General features: G+C 51.2%; 1 protein-coding gene across 1 annotated transcript; it reads left to right on the top strand.

The window, feature by feature from the left end:
• The first annotated feature begins 2033 nt into the window (after positions 1-2033).
• On the top strand, positions 2034-20191 carry MEIOSIN (meiosis initiator). The gene is made up of 14 exons (XM_057493299.1): positions 2034-2104; positions 3112-3169; positions 7370-7477; positions 11089-11200; positions 12443-12580; positions 13457-13681; positions 14700-14808; positions 15580-15680; positions 16163-16318; positions 16688-16761; positions 17707-17865; positions 17940-18184; positions 18993-19082; positions 19747-20191. Exons 1-14 carry the CDS (start codon positions 2034-2036, stop codon positions 19913-19915), a joined length of 1815 nt encoding a protein of 604 aa, XP_057349282.1. The 3' UTR covers positions 19916-20191.
• The last annotated feature ends 168 nt before the right edge of the window (positions 20192-20359 follow it).

The raw sequence follows: 20359 nt of genomic DNA, 5'->3' as shown, positions 1-20359 counted from the left end.
TGTTATTAAGGCCCGATTCCAATGGCCCTCTTTGAATCTTCTCTCAATTTCTGGCTCTTTAATACAGCTCTGCATCACTAGATTCTCACAGCGCGTGAGCCTTTCCGACTGCCTTGGGAAGACCGTGCCTAAATTCCCAACTTTCAGCTTGGTGCTTGGCACGCAGTAGGCCTTCCTTAGATAAGCGCTGAAAGGAAAAGATTGGAAGGGCACACGAGGGGTAGAAATTGCACACACGAGGGCCGGAAGAGAGACTCCAGAGAGTTGGCCGTTGAGGAGACTCCGCCTCCTCATTAGGAGTCACCCGGACAGGGGAGGGGGCCTGGCCCTCCGAAAAGGCGGGCAGCAGACTGAGCGCTGATTGGTCAGCACTTGGCGCGCACGAGCAGGCGCCTAGCTAAGAGGCGCGAGGCCAGGCTCACGCTATGCTAGAAGACTGAGGCCCGTCCCTTGGCGCGCATGCGCACAGCCACTTGCTTCTTGCCCTCTCCGCTCCCCAGTATCCCGTCCAGCTCACCCTGGCGGGACCTGCTGGGGGCGCAACCTGCCTGCCGTCAGGGCTGCTCTCTTGCTCTTCTCCTCAGGCTTCGCGCTCAGGAGCCTCGCGCCAAGGGGATTCGCACCCACCCCCGCGCCCAGACCAGGAACGCGAGACGCTGTCTGATCAGGCTCCCAAGTTGTTGGGCTGACGTGAAACCAGAAGTGGGGGGACTCACACCATTTTGCACTTTCCAAGGCGGGTGCTGAGGCTGAGGGGAATGGGGTGGGGGACGCCCTGGCCCTAGCCGGCTGTAGGGGAGCCTGGGGTCCACTCTGGAGTGGCACTTTGTGGCCCTGGCCCTGGGGGGTTTCAGGCAGACAGAATGCGGGTGTGCCCAGGGTGCTCTGAGCAAGGCAGGATGGGGCAGCAGAGCCAGGCTTTGGGTTTGAAGCTGGGCCTAGGTTTTGGGATCCGGGCTCAAGTCGATATGGAAGGCTCTGTCTGAAGAGTGTTGAGGATTTGGGGTCACAAGGTAGGTTCCAGGGTCTCAGGATTTGTCTGGATATCACTAGTTTTAGAACCTGAAGGTCTTGGGTTTTCTGACTGGTGGCTTTCCTTTCAGAATCTGGAGATCCTCATTTTGGGATCTGGAATCTTAGCTTTGAGTTCTGGAGTATCATTTTGGGGGCCTGGGGCCTCGTTTGGGGGGACTGAAGCCTCAGTATAGATTTAAGTATGAGGTATAAGATTTAGGGTCTGGAGTCACAGTTTGGGGCTTTGAAAATAAGTTTTAGGGCCCTGAGTACCCACACTGAGTATGGCGCTTCAGTTTTAGAGTCTGGGTCTCAGAGTGGGACTTGGTGTGAGATCTCAGTTTTAGGGTAGGGTCACAATTTGAGGGTCTGAAATGACAGCTTTTGGGTCTAGAGGCCTTAGTTTTTAGGATCTGAGGTCAATTTGAGGGGCTGAGGTTTGCTGTGAGGGAGCTCAGATTTCTTTAAGATTTGTGTTCTCTTAAAGTTTGTGTTCTTTTATCTTAATATTAGGATTGGGGACATACTTGGGGATCAGAAGTTGACAGTTTGGGGGTCCAGAATATCTCAATATCAGAGTTCAGGGTTTTTAGATTTGGGAGGGCACCTTTTGGGGTTGTAGGTCCTCACTTTGAAAGTTTAAGGTCATTGCTTCATTGTGTTAGTATCATAGTTTTGAGCTCTCAGGCCACAGTTTTCAGGCCTAGTGGTCTGATACCTCACTATTAAGATCAAAGTTCTGAAGTCAAAGTTTGGAAACTTGTTGCTTTTAGTTTCAGGTCCAGAGCATGACTTAGGGACCCAAATTTACAATTTGGGATTCATGGACTTTGGTTTAGAGTTTTAGGGTTTTATATGGGTCTCTAGGCTCATATTTGTAGGGGTTGGGGATTCCATTTTGGAATCTCTTGAGTGCTCAAAGGAGCACCATAGGGGAAATGAAGCCTTTCTATAGTGTTGCCCATTCCTCCTGGAATCCCAGAAGTCACTAATAACTCTTTCTTTTCCCCTCTTTGCAGATGTGGAGTTCCAGCATACACTTGTGCTCTCGTGATGTGCCCAGAGCCAGTTCCCTGGGTCCCAGTGACGGGTAAGAAGCCTACCTCTCTTACATATCCACCCACTCTAGTTTAATAATAATAATACTAATGTTTACTGAGCATTTACTGTTCATCGGATTCTTTGCTAAGCCCTTTGTTTATATGATACCCTTTAATCCTTACAATAACCTCATGAGGAAGAAGGCGTGAATATTACTGCAGTTTTCAAGATGAGCCAACCCTGAGGTGGTTGGTAAAGATCATCTCTGAGGCCCATGCAGGCCTTGATGTTCTCAGTGTCTTAAATGACCTCCCATCCTTTCTTTTCTTCATGTATTCATTCATCCATCAGGTGCCTACCAAGTGTCAGGAATCTCACAGAGGGGATTTTCACAGCAGATTGAGGGGTGGATCAGATTTTTCCCTCCAATGTCTGAAGAAAAGAAAGCCAGAGTTCATTTCATTCCCTGCTGTCTCCCCCAGTGACTTTCTATCCATCCATCTCTTCATTCACTTACTAACTCCAAAATTAAGCATCTACTTTGTTCAGGTTCTCTGCTTAGGTACTGGGCTCAGAAGGAGCACCATGAAGAAAATGAAGAATGCCTGTCCCGCCACCCATTCCTCCTGGAATCCTAGAGGTCACCAAGAGCGCATGCTCTTTCCCCTTTTCTAGATATAGGGTCATTATATTAATAAAGACTCTTAGTTGCAATTAACAGAAAAACAGCTGAAACCCACCTAAGCATAAAAGGGGATTTATTCGATCCTTTAAATAAAATTTCAGGGGCAGCAGGCTTTGCTGGTTCCAGGCGGGGGTTAAGTGAAGTTGCCTGGAATCTGCCTCTCCAGGCTCCACTGTTGTCTGTGTTGGCTTCCTTCCCAAGCAGCCTCTCCCTCTGTGAAGGTAAGACGGATGCCAGCCGCTCCAGGTCTATATTCTGCCAGCCTGACAAGCCCAGCAAAGAAATGTCTCTTTCTAGAATCCATTGACTCTGATTGGCCAAAGCTGGGTTATGACCCCACTCCTGAACCAATCACTGTGACTCGCCTGGAGCTTGGTTCTGTGCTCCCTAGTGGAAGGGGAGGTTGAGGTCAGCCTCTCTGAATCACCTGTACTAGGAGTGGGGGAGGGGTGGCTCCCCAAGGAAACTATTACCAGAAAGGGGGGATTGGATGCTGCTCAACCAAAAACAACAGTTTTCTCAACCATAGCTGCCCAATATGATACCTTCACCCCATTCTCCAACATCCCTTATCCTTAAAGCATTCTGACAAAGGGCTATCCAGCTTGACTTGAACTAACATTTCGTGAGTATTCCCTATGTGCCAGGTACTGTTCTAAACACCTTCCAGACAAGATCAAACTTCCTAGCCCACCCCCATTTTATAAATGAGTTAAAAACAGGCCTGGACAGATGAAAGCACTTGTCCAGAGTCACACAGCTAGTGGCCGAGCCTGGGTTTCAGTCCAGGTCTGTCTGCTTCAAAAGCTGGTGGTTATTACCAACTTATGCTGCCTCTGGGGACTGCCCTCTGCTTTGTCCCACTTTGGGGCTGCTGTTACTCTTAAGTTCCTGCGCATGTCAAGGCAAATTAGGGTCTGGGCCTTGGTTTTCCCGTGTCTAATATGAGAAATTTGGACTAGTTCTCAGTTAAGGCTTCTTCCAGCTCCTGTAAAATAAAGAAACTAGAGTGTGTTTAGGCTGACTAGCTCTAAGAAAAAGACACCCAGGAATTAGAGTTATTTGCCATTTCTAAGGCTGAGAGGCCATTATAAAACAGAAGGAATATTCATTAACAATTTTTTGTTGAACACCTACTAAATGCTGGGCATTATTCTAGGAGCTAGGGATGTAGGTAGGGCCTCATTATGACTTTTAGAAGCTCAAAGCAGTTTTGCTTTCTTGGGCCCCCTTCCTCCACGAAAACCATATTGAAACTTATAGTTTATGATACCATTGACATAAAGACAAATATAATCCAGGTTGGACTATATTCACTTTTTTTCTTCAGATTTTAAAAGAAATTAGACATCTTCATGAGCCCCTAAAAATATCACCGGCTTACTGTGCCTCATGGATAGGTTAGCCTGGGATATAGCAGTAAATAAAAAAGGCAAAAATCCCTGTCCTGTGGAGTTTATAATAGAGAAAGAAGGGAGATTGCACATGCTGTTAAATGATGTGGGGATGTGACAAAGAATGTGCTTGTTTAGATAGGGTGGTCAGGAAAGGCTTCCCTGAGGAGGTTACATTTAGACAAATGCATTGAATGTCAAAGAAGAAACTAACCATGCAAAAATCAGGGCAAAAAACCTCCCAGGTAGTAAAAGCCCTAAGGGAGAAATAAACTTGGCAGTTTAGAGAAACAGAAAAAGTACTCATGTTGCTGGAGCTGACATGTTCCCTGCCAACCCAGAGGGCAGAGCTGGGACTAGTGGGTGAAAACTATAGACACTAAGAGGAAAGAACTTGCCTGAACCCAGAACCATCTAGCAAGGAAAGGGGCAGCCTTGGGAGGGAGTGCTCACCTCCCAGGGGACCCTGTGGACAGAGTCCAAGGGGCACCTGTTCAGGACTGCATCCAAGATGATGAGGGTTTGTGATTCTTAGTCACCCCTTTTCTCTCTCCACATTTTTTTCCTGGAATTTCTGTGTTTGCACAGAAGGCTCTCTCAGTGCTTTGTAAAACCCAGAGTAAATACCTAGGGACTACAGTTGAGAGGCAACCTTTTTTCTTAGACATGGTCAAATAACACCTTAAACGTAAATAGACCTGGTCACTTTTCTTCCCTGCTTTCTGTGTAGCGTCTTGCTGGGGCATCCAAGGGCTCCTGTAGAATGGAAGGAAAGTGGAATGGAAAAAATAAATGTCAGGGCTAGACAGGACTCGAGAGGTCAACCTAACCAGTTTTTCTTCAAGGACAGAACCCCAAAACCCTTGCCCCTCAAAGTTATAGTTTCTACTGGGAGGTAATGAGAGACCAGTTGGTGATTTTTTTTTCTTTTATGCCTTCATTTAGTTGACTAATAAATATAGTCTCATATTCATAGCACTTTTGAGAAGGTACTCTAATGATGTCATCTCCTACGTAAAGCCCTTTAATGGCTTCCTGATGGTCTTTAAAGGCAAAACTGTTGCCTAGAGGAACCTGTAGAACACTACGTCTTCTAGCCCCGCTCTCTTTCTCCAGCCTCATCTCACCCCACAGGACTCCTTGCTTTCCGTGGTCCAGACACTTCAGCTTTGTTTCCCTTGAATTCTTCATGCTGCCTTATGCCACAGGGCCTTTGTGCATGTTCCCTCTATCTGAAAGATTCTCTTTCTCACTTCTACATTTCCACTCATCCTTCAGAACAGGTTCTGGCCAGGTTTACTTCCTCAGGGAAAAACCTCACAGATTAGATCAAAGCCACCTGTTACAAGCTTCAACAACACCCCTCCTCTGTCCCCATCAGGGCCACTCCATGGGCATGTGACTCCTGCACTTACAGGGCCCTGTGCTTAGAAGAGTCCCATGCTTTGTGTGACGCTCTACTCTCACCATCTTGAAATTCTTGTTTTGAACAAGAGGCCCCACATTGTCATTCACAGTGAGCACCACCCCCAGTAATTTATGTAGCTGGTTCTGATCCCAGTGGCAATATTATGTTTGTTTGTGTGACAGTTTGATTAATGGCTTTATCTCTGACTATCCTGTGGGCTGTAGACAGGGCTGTGTTTGTTTTTTATACTTTTGTCCCTGTCGCCTATCATAGTTCCCTGACACATAGGAGGTGCTGAATGAATGAGCGAGCTGGATTCTTTTAGGACTTCAGGGTTTGGTTAGGGAGATAAGTGTGTCTCTCACACCGCTCCTGGAGGGCAGTGACAGTCATGCCTCTCCCACTCTGTGGTGTCCAGAACAGAGCCTGGCAAAGAGGAGGTGTCAGTTCCTGGGTGTGAGTAGAAACCAAATATACATCTGTCATCTCCTACGTAAAGCCCTTTAATGGCTTCCTGATGGTCTTTAAAGGCAAAACTGTTGCCTAGAGGAGCCTGTAGAACACTACGTCTTCTAGCCCCGCTCTCTTTCTCCAGCCTCATCTCACCCCACAGAACTCCTTGCTTTCCGTGGTCCAGACACTTCAGCTTTGTTTCCCTTGAATTCTTCATGCTGCCTTGTGCCACAGAGCCTTTGTGCATGTTCCCTCTATCTGAAAGATTCTCTTTCTCACTTCTACATTTCCACTCATCCTTCAGAACAGGTTGTTGGCATGGCTGTGCTACAGGAGACACAATGTGTTGTGGACAGAATTGGGGAGAAAGACAAAGGGGTGTGGGGAAGGCTTCTTGGGGCAGGTGGCAGTTGAACTGGGTCCTGAAGGAAGGTGAGATAAGGTTTGGTGGAGGTAAGTGGTGCCTGGGCATTCCCAAAGGAGCAGTGGCCGTGGTGTGTAATTTGGGAGAGAGACTCCAGCGTCTTTGTGTCTCCATCTGTAGGGAGAGGGGGTGGAGGTGTGTGTGCATGGGTGTATTATGAATTATGAATTCAGGGATTAGACCCCAGAAGTTCTGCATCTGCCCAGGAGTTGATTTCTTTCATGTCCGTATTTATTTATTCATTTAGCAAAACGCAGCAAGTTCCCACAATGTGCCAGAGCCTGTTCCAGGTGCTTGACATACAGTGGGGTTCTCCCCTTCCCCCCCAGCTCTCAGCTCAGTGCAGGGGTCAGAGGACTGCATGAGCTGGGGGTCCATAGCAGAGGCACCTCACCTGTCTGAGAGTTGGGTCAGCTGGTGGGAAAGAACCAAAGGCAGTAGGAGAGACACCAGAATGGTCAGCTGGGCCAGGCCATGAGGGATGGCAGTGAGAGGTCCAAAGCACTCATTAGGCAACTAATGGATTAGGTTCTGTGCTGGGCAGTTTCATACATAGTAATTTTTTCAGTCCTAGTGATAATCCTCTGAGCCTGAGTGAATAGCCTCATTCCCATTGCACAGATGAGAAGTCACAGTCAGATTTGTGTTCCAGAAAAGATCACCCTGCCTCTAGTAGAGAGTATGGACTGGAGGAAGCCGGATGGGAGTCCAGGAGAACTATAAGGACGTCAGTGGTGGGGATGGGGAGAAGGGATTGGAGGACGGCTGGGCAGGATTTGGTGACCAACTGAACAAGGGGATGAGGGAGACTGATGAGACAAGAGGATGCCCAGGATTCTGTCTTGGGTGCCTAGGGCAAGGGGGGGGGGTGTCTCTGAGATGGGGAACTCTGAGACGGTTGTTTAGGGCTCAAATGCCAAATTCCATTTTGGATGTCCTAACCAAACCAGCTCTTGTCCCAAAGCAGGAGGCAGAGGAAAAACCACACTGGCAAACTTCAAGAGCTGGCACTGCTGCTACCTGTGGCCCCGAAGATAGGTCCCAGGAAGCTCACCAAGGTATGGGCACTGAGGGAGAGGAGGCGAACTGGGAGGCAGATCTGAAAATATCAGTAATCCGGCTAACCTCCCTCGTCCTGGGAAACCCAGACAGAGCCTTTCAGTGACACCACTGAGATGGGAATAGTCCTGCTCTGAATGCGAATTCCTGGGACTCTTCCATCCCATGTCTAGAAGCCTGGGTGATCCTTCCTTGCCTAGGAGGCAGAGGAAACTGGGAAGGGAAAAACAGACAAGGAGCCGGGTTGAGGTCATCCTTCTGGGAGTGAACCAGCCACGGGAGCCCTTCAGCTCCACAACGTGGAGCTCTGGGCAGGTCGCTGCTCAGCTCTCAGCCTTCCAAGCCTCAGGTTTCTCAGCTATAAAATGAAAAATGATTCCTACTATCCGGCAATATTATGAGACCAAAAGACACGAAAGCCATGTCAAGCTGCCGGTGTTGGGTCTCTGAGTCCCTTGTTTTGTGACCTGTGGGGATCATCTCCACAAGATAGGAATAGATAAATCTTCCAGTGGCTAGTCAGTAAATGTATGTGGTGCTGCGCTGACACCTCGCTTGCAGTGGGAACAGCCGAATGTGAGGCTCAGAGGCCCTGAAGGCTTAGTGTGATGTTTCCTTGCTATCTTGCTATAGTTCCTCTCATTCATTCATTCATTCATTCATTTATTCATCAGTCACTGATGGAAAGATTGTTGGATGTCAGAAGCTGTTCTGGTCATGACAAGGGGAGGCAAAGAAATTTGAGACCTGTCCTCATCCTCTGGGAACTCAGAATCTGGTCAGGAAGATGGAGATTTGAACTCAGGAGTAACTGATCCCAGCTGGAATGTGCTACTTGGTTCAGAGAGGTTCAGAGGAGCAGGTGTTTGGGGGAGCTGCCAGACCCTAACCCTGATCTCCCAGTCACCGCATCCCATCATTCACCGGGTCATGTTGACCCCTCTCCTGAATATCTCAGTCATAGATGCTTGTATTAATTTCCTATTGCTACTGTGACAAAGTACCATGCATTTAAAGGCTTAAAACAACACAAACATGCACTCTTACAGTTCTGGAGGTCAGAAGTGCAAAATCAGTCTTGCTGGTCTAATGTCAGGGAGTCGGCAGAGCTGGTTCCTCTTGGAGGCTCCAAGAGAATCTGTCTCCTTTTCCTTTGCCAACTTCTGGAGGCCAACTGTGCTCCTTGGCTCTTGCTCAAAGCCCGCATGTAGCATCTTCAAATCTTTCTCCCTCTCTTCCTCTGCTCCTGTCATCACTTTTCCTTCTCTGCCTTTGACCTTCTCACCTATAAAGACCCTTGGGATTGCATTGGGCCCACTCAGATAATCCAGAATATTCTCCCCATCAAGATCCTCACTCAATCACATCTGCCAACTTCACCTTTGTCATACAAGGCAGTATATTCACAGGTTCCAGGGACCAGGACATGGGTGACTTTGGGGCATTATGCAGACCACCACAGTGATAAAAAATATTTGAGGAATTCTGTCCTCTGTCCTCAAACATTTGACTTTTTGGTGTGCATAGGTACTGCGATAAACTCCTGGGAGCAGAGATGACTGGGACACAGTCCCTGCCCTGGAGGAATGGTAGTCTAGTCAGGAGACAGGAAACATTTAATTACTGACCAGATGACCACTTTGCATGGAATTATCCCCAGGCCACAGACCACTTTCTTTTTTTTTTTTTAATTAAGGTATGATTGATATACACTCTTATGAAGGTTTCACATGAAAAAACAATGTGGTTACTACATTTACCCATATTATCAAGTCCCCACCCACACCCCAAGGCAGTCACTGTCCATCAGTCACAGCCTACTTTCTTTAGCATTGAATTCGCTGCTGTCTCAAGGATCCCTCTTCTTCCCTGTCTTCATCCTTCCTTAACTTCAGTCCTCAGTCCACTGCTGCACATGTAACCTGCATCCCTGTCAGTCCCCAGCCTCCCTGACCAGTCTGCCCGAAGTGCATCATCCCACCTCATGCCGGGGCTGTGGGACTTGCTCAGTCCACTGCCCAAGGAACTAACGGGAGTGAGTATGTGTTGCCTCTCCCATGTTTGGGCTTTGGGATGCAGATCTATGGGATCCATCCTCACCATCCTAAATGCCCCCTGTCCCATGTGGTCCTGTGGCTTCTCTCTCTGACCATCAAAGCCCTTAGCATATTTCTACAATGGTTTCCTTATCTCTGAGTCTCTTTAGGTGAGGAGTGCTGAGAGGATAAGAACCATAATAGAAAAATTTCTCCCCCGAGCACCCACAGGGCTTAGCACAAAGCAGATAACAGTAACAATTACTCCCAATTTACTGAGAGTTCTACGTGTCAGACTCTGGGTGCCGAGCATTGTGTATGCGTTTTCTCATTCAGTCTATCCCCCAAGGCCTGTGAGATGTGCATGGGTATGCTCATTTTTCAGTCTGAGGAAACTGGAGGGCTCCATAGTACTCAGGGGGGACACAGCTCATTAATGGCAGGTGGGAGAGAGAGTCAGCTGTGTCTCATGCCACAGACCCACATCCTCAACCACTGTGTCACTCAAGGTTCAATCGATGTTTGCTGAATGAATGAGTGAATTCCCTCTGTTGAGACAGTTATAGGTCCCGTCAATCTTACCATCAGAAGCTTTCTGTGATAACCTCTGGTGTAGACCCCAAGCTAACCTTGTAGGACCTGATACTTCAGGTCCCTGAAGTATCAATTATTGGGCCTTCTGTCCTGAAATCTGAGATGAGGCCCAATTGCCTTCTGCGTAAAACCTTTTTACTAGTAAAAATAAGTAACATTTTATATTACTTTACAATTTACAAAGACTTCAGCTTAGTGAATGCTGACCATGTGCCAAGTCTGGTGTTGGAGATGCTAAGCTAAAACACAGTCTCTGCTCTTGAAACTATGGCCTAGTTATAAAAAGCTAGAAAAGGTCCTCATTTAATCCCTTGAGAACCCAATGAAGGCGACTGTGCATTAGGTATGTATCAGGCTCTGTGCTGTGTGATTTCACATCCACTGACTTACTCAGTCCTAATGATAATCCTCTGAGCTTGAATGAGTACCCTCATTCCCCTTGCACAGATGAGGAAACTAAGTCTCGAAGAAGAAAAATGACCTACTCCCAGCACATGGCCAGTAAGTGGCAGATTGGATCTAGGTCCTCCCAAATTAACATCTCGGCTGCATCACATGTATTCCTTAGTTAGATCATGGCTTCCTTCTCTGGATCGGGTGAGATAGTTTCAGTGAATTTTGTGGAATGACTTCCCAGAAGTCCCCTTATGAGACCACATTTCCTGATTTAGGGTTGGGAAGGTTACTGCTAATGGTCTTATTGTGAATTCTAGGGATTCAGTTCAATCAGTGCAGCACGGGCCTCTTCGCTCCCCTTCTCATCAGGCTAACTCCCGCCATTCTTCAGGTCTCAGGTTAAATGCTGCTGCTTCAGAGAGGCCTTTCCAGATGCCCAAGGCTAATTTCAGAAACTCTTACTATACTGTTATTCATAATGCTTATCCCACAGTCGATCAGTTTATAACTTAGGAGTTTATTACAGCTCATGTTGTCCTGGACCCCTGCTCCTGTGCTCAACCTTGTCTTTCTTTTGACGGCAGAAGGAGATTCTGCTACACATCCTGCACTACATTCAGCACCTCCAGAGAAACGCTGATGTGACCAAGGCCTTGCTCAGACGCCACATCTCCAGTGGGGATGGTGGGCTTGGGGGTAAGTGAGTTTGGCCAACATTGTGCAGTGCCTACTAAATGCCAAGTATTGTCCTGGGTGTCAGGGACACCAACTGACTTAGACAAGCCCAGGCCCTCCTGGATCTCAAACCTGGCAGAGGGAAAAAAGTCAGAGAGATGTGCAAGGTCCTCGGAACTCAGAGGAGGGTGTGTAAGAAGATTAGCGGGGAGGTGCCTTGGCACTGGGCCTTTGAGGGCAGTAAACGGGGAACCCCACCAGGCAGAAGAAACAACGTGAGCAAGACTGTGCAGGCATGAGGAAGCATGCTTGGAATGTTTGGGGGTCGCAAGCAGTTGGGTGTGATGGGAGGGACTGTGCAGGGCCTGTACAGCATTGAGACAACACGTGCCAGCTCTTGAGGGAGATCCTGACCCAGACACATCTTCTGACCTAACCTCTCTGTGCCTGTTTCCTCATCTGCAAAACAAGATCGATACTAGCACTTCCTTTCTGTGCTTGTTGTGAAGAGTCCACCAGTTAGCACACATAGAGGGTGCTGTAACACTGTGTCCGGAATGGGCTGGCCATCCCATACTGTGTGTGCTGGGTGCTGTCATTGTTCCTGGTGCGAAAAATACACGGCACGATAGTGGAGGTGAGGCAGGTACAAGATCCTGAAGGGCTTCGAGCACCTGGCTGAGGAGGGAGATGAAGAGGAGGAGAATTACGGAAGGACTTTAAGCCAGGGGAAAACCATGATCAGAATTTTTTAAGGAAGAGGTCCCTGACATCTAGTGGGAGGACTCGTTATTAAGTGAGGGACAAGTCAGGGAGCTCAGCAAAGGTACTTTTAGGAGTGATCTGGGCAGGAGGCAGTGAGGCCTCATCTACCACTGCCGTTGAAATGTGGACAGAAGTGGGTAACTTTGGATGATGTTAATGAGGAGGAATTGAGGGGCCTGAGGGACAGACCCCAGGCCACCCGGGGTGGGTGGTGGGGCCTCACTGTCTTAAGGAAGGTAGGAGGAGTAATCAGGAAGCACTGGGCCCGTCTTTCCTCTTGGCCAAGGCCCAGAGCGGCTGGCTGTGCCCCCTCACACCAGTCCGATCTCCTCCCAGGACCTCAGTTTCCACATTTGTAAAGTCAGCCTGGACACCATGGCTGTCCCCCTCCCCTCTAACCAGGATTGAAAAGCATTGTCTGGAAGGTAGGAGACCTTCTTTTCCCGTTAAGTAAACTGAGGCATTTGATCTGATCTGCCTCTTTCCCGTCCTGTGCAGGGCTGGATTGGAACCCAGCTTTGGGCCCAGTGAGGCGGAGACATTCTACCCCATCAATCTCCCCATTCTCTCAAAAGTCCCATCTTTGGGGAGCCTGCCAGAAACCTTGGAAGAAGAAACAGCTGGTAGGGGCATCAGGTACAAGCTATCGGTAGCAGCAGACAGGCAGCAGAGGTCAGTCGGGCCCCTTCTCCCAGGAGGTCGCCACTCCAAGGAGGCTGGGGCAGCCAGCCTGAGCCCCTGACCAGGCTTTGGAGTGAGATGCATCTGGGTTCAATTCCTGGTTCCTCCTCTTCTTTCTAGCTCTGAGGCTTAGCGTGGTTACTCTCCTCCTCTGAACCTCTGTCTCCCAATCTGGAAATAGTAGTACCTACCACAGGGTGGCCTAAAGGATTAGGAGCCTATGTACATACTACTCAAGCAATACTTAAGTGCAGAGGCACATGGTCAGTGCTCAGTGAATGGAAGCTGCCATGGCACTTACTGTCTTTATGCCCAGTCATCCACCCCTGGGCCCGGGCCTTGGGAAGCATGCGTGGCGGAAAGACGCAAGCATCCTAGGTCCAGCCTCAGCCTTGCTACTAACTCCCTGTATGTCCCTTCCCCTTTGCAGGCCTCAGTTTCCGTGTCTTTAAAATGGAAGTTGGACCTAATCAATGATTTCCAGCCCTGGCTGTCTGTGTGAATCATCCAGGGTGCTTTTTTAAAAAACCTTATGCCTGTGCCTCACACCCAGAAACTTGAGTTTCAGTGGTCAGGGTGGAACCTGGGCATTGGTTTTTGTTCAGAGCTCGCAAGGTGCTTCTAATGTGTGGGCAGAGAAAGTTTGTGTCAGACTAGGTGATCTCTAATTCAGGACCCCAGCTTACCCGGGAAGGGCTGGTGAGAGACCAGGCCAGCCGAGGCTTTGGAACAGGTTGTTGGGTCCTGAGCAAAGAAGACCTCTGACCTGAGTCCTCTTCCAGTCACAGCCAGGCCCCAAACCCTCTAACACCCATTCCTCTGCTCTCTCAGAACATCAGACCCAGGCCCAGAACCCTCAATGCTGTCCAGCCCTGGACAAATCCAATAAGTGGGTGGCCCCATGCCCAGGCCAGCAAGGAGGAAGTGTTGGGGGACCCACCACCCCTGCAAGAGGCCCCAACCCATGCAGTCACCCCAAGGCTGTGTCATCCGCCCCTCAGTGGGACAGAAAGGAAGGAAGATCCAGGCTGGCGTTGCTGGATACGGCTGAGGACAGTGCTAGGCTCTTACATCTCAAGTTGGTCTCTCCTCACCATTAACTTAGCCATTTATATGCTGCTTAGCAGCACCTGTGACATCCCGGGCACAGTCGCAGTAGCCAGAGTTTCAAGGGTGGACAAGAGAGACAGTGTCTCATGGTCTCTTCCTAGTTCTCTCTTCCTGCTGGGCAGTGTCATGGGTGTAGGGGGGCACTGGGATCAGTGCCGCCCTTGTGCGGGGCTGTGGGTCGCAGAACTGGGGTGAGGGCAAGGCCTCCTCACAGGACTTAGAGGCTTCATTTGAAGCTGCCAGACGCCCTCGTGACTCCCCGTTGCTGTGTCAGCCTGAAAACACGTGAGGCTGCACCCAGCAGAGACGACGAGAAAGGGGGTGATTGGAAGGCAAGGCCTTGAGTCCCCCCCTTCTTCACCCACCCATTCAGCCCTACTCCCTGAGCGTCTCCTCCGGGCCCAGTCATGTGCACGGTGCTGGTGACACAGTCCAGAGGAGGAGTCCCACACTATCACCGTGGTCCAGAGTGGCCCAGCCACCCTGGGGCTGCCCAGGAGGCCGTGAGGGCCCAGGGGAGGCGCTTGGCCCACCTTGGGAGGCAGGGCTTCCAGATCTGCTGGTTGTGTGGCCTGGCACAAGTCACTTATCACTCAATTCCTCAGTTTACTTAACTTGGCTATAATAAAAGTTCCCTTTAGCAGAGGGTTACTGAATTATGTAAAATGATAAAACCATGAGGCCTGACAAACACTGTGTGCTTGTTCGCTCTCATCATCTTCACCGCCAGGATTCCACCTAAGGGTTTTATCTTCCTTAAGCTTCTAACAGGGAAGGGAGACTCCAAAAGCCTGGGGGTACTTCAGGGCCATCCCTAAACCTCACCCAGAGCCAGGCAGCCAGACATAGGCTAGGATGAGGGAAGGAGCGGCTGTAGCAGGCCCTGGCACCTCTCTGTCTCTGAATCTGAGAGTCCGGAATTTGGCCCTGTCATGGGACTGACCGTCCTGACTTGCCCCCTTAGGCTGCTGTGGCAAACGGAGTGCCCAGGATGTTGGGCCCTACCATGCCTTCCAGACCCAGCAAGGGCCTGAGAGGATCCATTTTCTCAATAGGACACAGACCTGTTCTAGGTAAGGGAGCCCTGGGGCTGTGAGTTGGGGACGCTGAGGTGTATGCTCTGGAACGGCTGCCGTGGGCCTCACTTTGCACAGGTGTGGTAGGCTCGAAGCCTTGGTCTGTCTGCTGGACCAGGGCCACAGCCCCTCACCAGACCCCCTGCACCTCCTGTCTCACCTTTCCAGCCTATCCTCACTAGTTGCTGGAGCGGCTTTTCTAACACAGACCTTGACCACGTCAGTTTGTAGCTCTATACCCTCCCTCAGTGCCCATAGGGAAGAGCCTAACTATCTTAATTGGCTTCTGAGACCTTCTCTGGCCCCAGCTCATCTTGCCAGCCCCATCTCCTGCCCTCGCCTCTGAATCTTCACCTTCACACCACCAGATATCCACCACTCCCCAGGGGAGCCATGCCCTCATTCTCTCTGGCCTTTCCACTCTCTGATCCCTCTTCCTGGTAAGCCTGTTCCCCTCATCAACCTGGAAAACTACCATCCTTCAGGCTGAGCTCAGGGGTGTCCTCCCTCCTGCCTGCCTACCATCTCCTTGGCCCATCACAGCAGTGGCCCTGGTGGGCAGCATCTCATCACAGCTGGAAGCTCCTTGAGGGTGGGCATGGCAGCTGACTAAGCCTTCTGCCCCCAGCAGCTAGCACAGCCCCATCCTTGTCTTATTTCATGGTGGGTGACACTGAGACACCCGAGGGGGAGCCAGCTGACCCAGCCACTCAGCAGCTCCCAGCCCAGCGCTCCAGATCCCTGCCTCTTGAATTCCACTTCTTGCAGGCAGAACCTGGTGTTCTATGATTCCAGCGAGGAGGCGGACAAGGAGTCCCGGGATTCTGACCCTTGGCTTCCTGCCTGGATCCCAGAGGGCAGCCCCCATGGTGACTGAACTGTCTCTCCTTGTTGGCTGGTGTGGGACCTTCTGGGTACCTTCCTTCCGAGGATTTCTGTGGGAGGGAGACGTGGGAAAGGGAATGTCTGCTAAGCACAGGGAAGGCAAGCACGCAGTGAGCTCTGTCCAGGAGCCATTGGTTGCACGGCAGACATTGCTAATCAGTCAATACTCAATGCTGATCCCAGACCCTGCCTCAGAATCTTCATTACACCAAGTCCCAGAAATCTCCAACCAGTCTATTGGATCTGGCATATCACATCATGATATTGATTTATTTTTTTTGTCATTCCTGACATAATGCCAAACATCATGTTGCTTTGTTTCCTCTACCAATCCCTCAAAATGAACAACTGGCAGTGCCACCTTCCCTTTCCCCAGTGTCTGGCACCATCTTCTCCAAGCCAGCTGCTGTGCTGAGGGTGAGGGCGATCTCTTGACAGCCACCTGGGCCTGGCATTTCCTTTTCAGGGAGCCCACTGGCCTTGGGACCTCCCCAGATTAGCAATTGGAGTGTGACAGGCCACCCGAGTGAGATCCTAGGATTCAGCCCCACCCTCTTCAGCTCACCAGGAAAACTACTGTCCGAACAGATCTTGGAGGATGGCACTGAGTGCCTGACCCAAGGTGAGCATTCAGGCTGGACCCTACACTTAGCTCATTCAAAAAACATGGTGATGCTCGCCAAGTGTGCAGCCCTATGCTGGGCAGTGTGGGGTATGTCCCCATCCGGACCCAGTGGGGGAGCAGCCCTAGGAGGGCGTGGTGGGTGGAAGGCTCCAGGAGCCCACAGAGGAGACCCATCACTCTGTCCAGCTTGGAGGTGCCCCAGGGGAGCTGGCCCATGAGCTGGATTTGAACATGGGGCACAGGAGCTCAAAGCAGAAAGCCAGGACACTGTACTCCAGCCAGCAGGGACGGTGGGACAGAGCATGGTGCTGCGAGGGGCATTTCCGTTCCAGCCAGCCCTCTGGTCTCCCCCCACTGTCCCCACAGCTCTCTTTGAGGAGGTGTTCTCAGATCCTGCATTGTCACCTTCTGCCTGCATGCCCGAGGCACCACAGAAAAAGGTAGGTTTCTGTCCCCAGGCACATCCATCCTTCCCACACACAGCGCTCACCTACTTGGTTCACTCCTCCATCTCCTCCACTTTTGAGCTGCCTCCCACCCTCCCGCCCACCTGTCCATCTGCTCGGGCTTCTCGTCTTTCCAGAGATGCTGGCTGTCTGTGCCCTCACCTGCCCACTCTTTGGTCACTCACTGCTGGCTGTCAGGCGCCCCACTCTGTGCTGGGCACTTGGGATGAACTAGGCACAGAGAATAAAAGCTTGAAGCTGCCAGGTGCTCATAAGAGACCCCTATAGTTTTATAAATGCTCTATGAGACAGGGTCTCTTGTGACCCCATATGACAGATGAGGAAACTGAAAAAAGCAGAGTGACCCCAGGAATCCTCAGTTGGACAGAACCCCCCCACCAAGCCCTGAAGCGGACTTCAGCCACTGTCTGCTCCAGCAGCTCACCATCTGTCTGACAGAGAGCAGCAGCCCCAGCTCTGGTCACCAACCAACTCTTCCTCCAGTGGGTGGGGTGCAGGCCCTGCCTCCGTGAGTAGCTGGATCTGTGGTAGAAACAAAAACAGACACCCTTAGTGGAGTTCTTCATAAGTGCCAGGCACAGTGCTAGGTTCTTCTCAGCCCTGAAAAGCACATCAGTGACCACTATTCTGTAGATGCTGCTCAGAGAAATTAAGACTCGCCCAGGCCTCACAGCTCCCCCATGAAGTAGGAAACTGATAGGATGAAGAGCTATTGCCACAGAATGGAAGGCAGAACCCCACCCAGAATCTTTCTGGTATCCTGTGGAAACCTGGGGACACTTGCTTAAATGTCCAGGGTATGTTTGGGTGAGGCTGTCTTGAATCCCAGCTGTTTATGATTCTCATGTTAGTGGGGACATGAAGGGACACTGCTGTGCCCCCTCACATCTACTCCTATTTTCCTCTTTCCCCCTCAAGGAGACATTTCCTGAGGCCCCCAGAGACCCTCTTGACTTCCACAGCCTGTGCCAGCCCTCCATCTCACTAGACAACTTTTACCTCTCGCTGGATAAGAACATTGTGACGCCATCCAGCTTCGAGGACCCAGACACAGAGTTGGTGTGGAATCAGCAGGAGGTGAGGGCAGACAGCCATCCTCGAGGCTGGTGCTGCATCTTGTGCCCACTCTCATCTCTGTGTCCCCCACCCAGAATGCTCCAGCCAAACCCGAGGGCCTGCAGTCCTCCAGTGATGAGGACAGAGACTACACATGGACCACCACCCAGAGGATCTCAGCACTGAGCACAGCTGGGAGAAAGGCCAGGAAGGGCCGGGGAGGCAGGGGCCCCATGAAGCTCAAGGAGAACAAGAGAGCTCCCTGCCCGACCCAGAGGAAGAAAAAGTGTGTCAATGGCTTCATCATGTTCTGCAGGATGAACCGGAAGCAGTACATTCGGTGGGTAGGGGGTCCTCTTTGGCCCTACGTGGGGCCCGCCCTTCCTTGTCCACCTGCCCTCAGAGCAGGTTGCCCTGCTGTTCTCAGATACAACTGCCCTCCCAGAAACCACCCACCCGCCCTTGCTCAGCCACCTTCTCCCCCAGCATTTAACCTGGCCCCGTGGCACTAGTCAGGGCCAGTGATTTGTAAGCAGTGAAACCCAGCTCAGGTCTAAGGAAAAAAGGAAATTCATTGGCTTATGTGACCTGAAGAATGGGGAGGGGTAGTTGTCTTCAGACGCACTTGGTCCTGGGGCCTACGAGATGCTCTCTGGAATTTATCCCTGCTTCTGCTTTGCTCTTTGGGGTTGGCTTGGTTCTCAACCACCCCGGTGGGGTAGGGGCAGGGTCACCCCAGGAGGTTCAGTGTCCTATGGCCCACCCTAGCAACCCCGTGGGAGCAGAAACCTCATTTCCAAGGTTTCAAGCAAATGTTCTTGGGGCTGACTTGATGGACCAGGTGCCCAGCCTGGATCACTACCAACCTGAAGCCAGGGGAGGGCTGGCACAAGCCAGAGACTGGAAGAGCTGGTGCCCTTACAGGAAGATCCATGTACTGGTACCAGGACACAGTGTCCCCTCCCAACAGCCATTTAGTCCAGCTGTTTGACAACTCAGCTCAGAGGGAGCGTAACAGGCCTTTCAGGCCAACACGGATAGAAAAGATGAGGTGGGAAAGCTGAGGCTGAGAAAGCAAGGGAGCCCCAGGGTCAGGCTGCTGGCCTTCGCCCTGCCAGCCTGTCCTCACCTCCGCCCTCCTGTCCCAGAGCCTCCCCTGGGACTCCGTCCACGGATGCCACCAAGGAGCTGGCCCATCTCTGGCGGGGGATGACCGTGCAGGAGCGGAGACCGTATTGGTGAGAAATGCCTGCCCAGAAGGCTGGCTAATGGGGGCCCTCCTTGCTCCTTACCCCTGCTCTGATTTTCAGAGCCTTGAGCTGCATGAGATTGGAAACAGGTGTGGAGTTTACTGGGTGGGATAATTGGGTGTTGCAAACTTTCATGCAAGGACAACAGAGAGGGGCCCCACCTTGTAGCTCAGAAAGGAATGGCTTACCTGGGGATCTGAACCCTTCCACCCCAAATTTCTTTTGCTCTCTCTGCCATAGGGAGTTTCTCAGAGTGGGGGACTGGGTCTTATTTCCCTGTCGCTTGGCCACCTCGTTTCCTACCTCTCTTTGAGCCCCTCTCCCTCCCTGCAACCTTCTCCTCTCCACCATCTTAAGAGCTGCCACCTGCCCGTTTCACTACTGGCCCCTGAAGCACACATGTATGAGCATGATGCTTAATAAAGGACTCACAGAAGTGTGACTCTCCAGCAAAGAGCCCTTGGCCAAGTCCCACCATCTAGATCGGGCCTTAGAGGCCCAGAGGCTCACTGGTTGGACCATAAAGCCCTGGCCACCCCCACCCCCACCCCCAGCCCAGGCCCTGATTAGTGCTGGGCCCAGACCACTAGGGGTGGGCCAGGTGGCCAGGGGGTAAGTGTGGAACCCAGCCGTCCTGCCATCTCTCTCCCAGCATCAAAGCTCGAAGGTTCAGCCTCCGGCACAACCGGATTGTGAGGCAGGACAGCTCCAGCAGCGAAGATGAGGACTGGGAAACCCCCAAGCCCTTCTACCAGCTGCTGGCTGAGAAGGCCCGCCGGTCCCCACACGTGTCCTCCCGGCTGCCTCCTCACCAGGACTGAGGGTGACCCCGCCTCTCCTCTCCTCCCCCTTGCAGCTCTTGTTTGTGGGCCTCACCCCTGCTAGTGCAGGTCCCCTTGGCCTGTTGGGACTGATTTATTGACCCTGATGCTTTGTGTTTGTCCTGTACTCAGGCAGCTTGAACTCTGCCTGCCCTGGGGCAGCTGCCCTTCTCACAGCCCCTTTCTGCCCGGTGGCCAATCAGAGGGGGCTGCAGGGTGGAAGGAATCCCTGAATGAAATGCAGGGAAGTGAAGTTGACTGGGAGGGTTTCCCCTCTGCCCTTCCTTTGCCCACCCCAGAATCCAATGGTTTCAACCCTGTTCATACTCTCTGCACCTACTCTTCCCTCCCCTGTTTTATTTATAGATTATTTATTGTTCTCAACAAAATAAACTAAGTGGAACCCTTGTTACCAGCAAGAGACAAGGCGGTCTCTCCGGGTCC

This window comes from Manis pentadactyla, chromosome 15 (genome assembly GCF_030020395.1).
Source record: "Manis pentadactyla isolate mManPen7 chromosome 15, mManPen7.hap1, whole genome shotgun sequence".
NCBI classification, from domain to species: Eukaryota; Metazoa; Chordata; class Mammalia; order Pholidota; family Manidae; genus Manis; species Manis pentadactyla.
This window is presented reverse-complemented; position numbering and strand designations above follow the sequence as displayed.

Coding starts and splice junctions, on each gene's coding strand:
- MEIOSIN (XM_057493299.1), top strand. CDS start 2,034: ATGTGGAGTTCCAGCATACACTTGTGCTCTCGTGATGTGCCCAGAGCC. Junction 2,105..3,111: donor TCCCTGGGTCCCAGTGACGG/GTAAGAAGCCTA, acceptor ACTCGCCTGGAG/CTTGGTTCTGTGCTCCCTAG. Junction 18,185..18,992: donor AACCGGAAGCAGTACATTCG/GTGGGTAGGGGG, acceptor CTCCTGTCCCAG/AGCCTCCCCTGGGACTCCGT.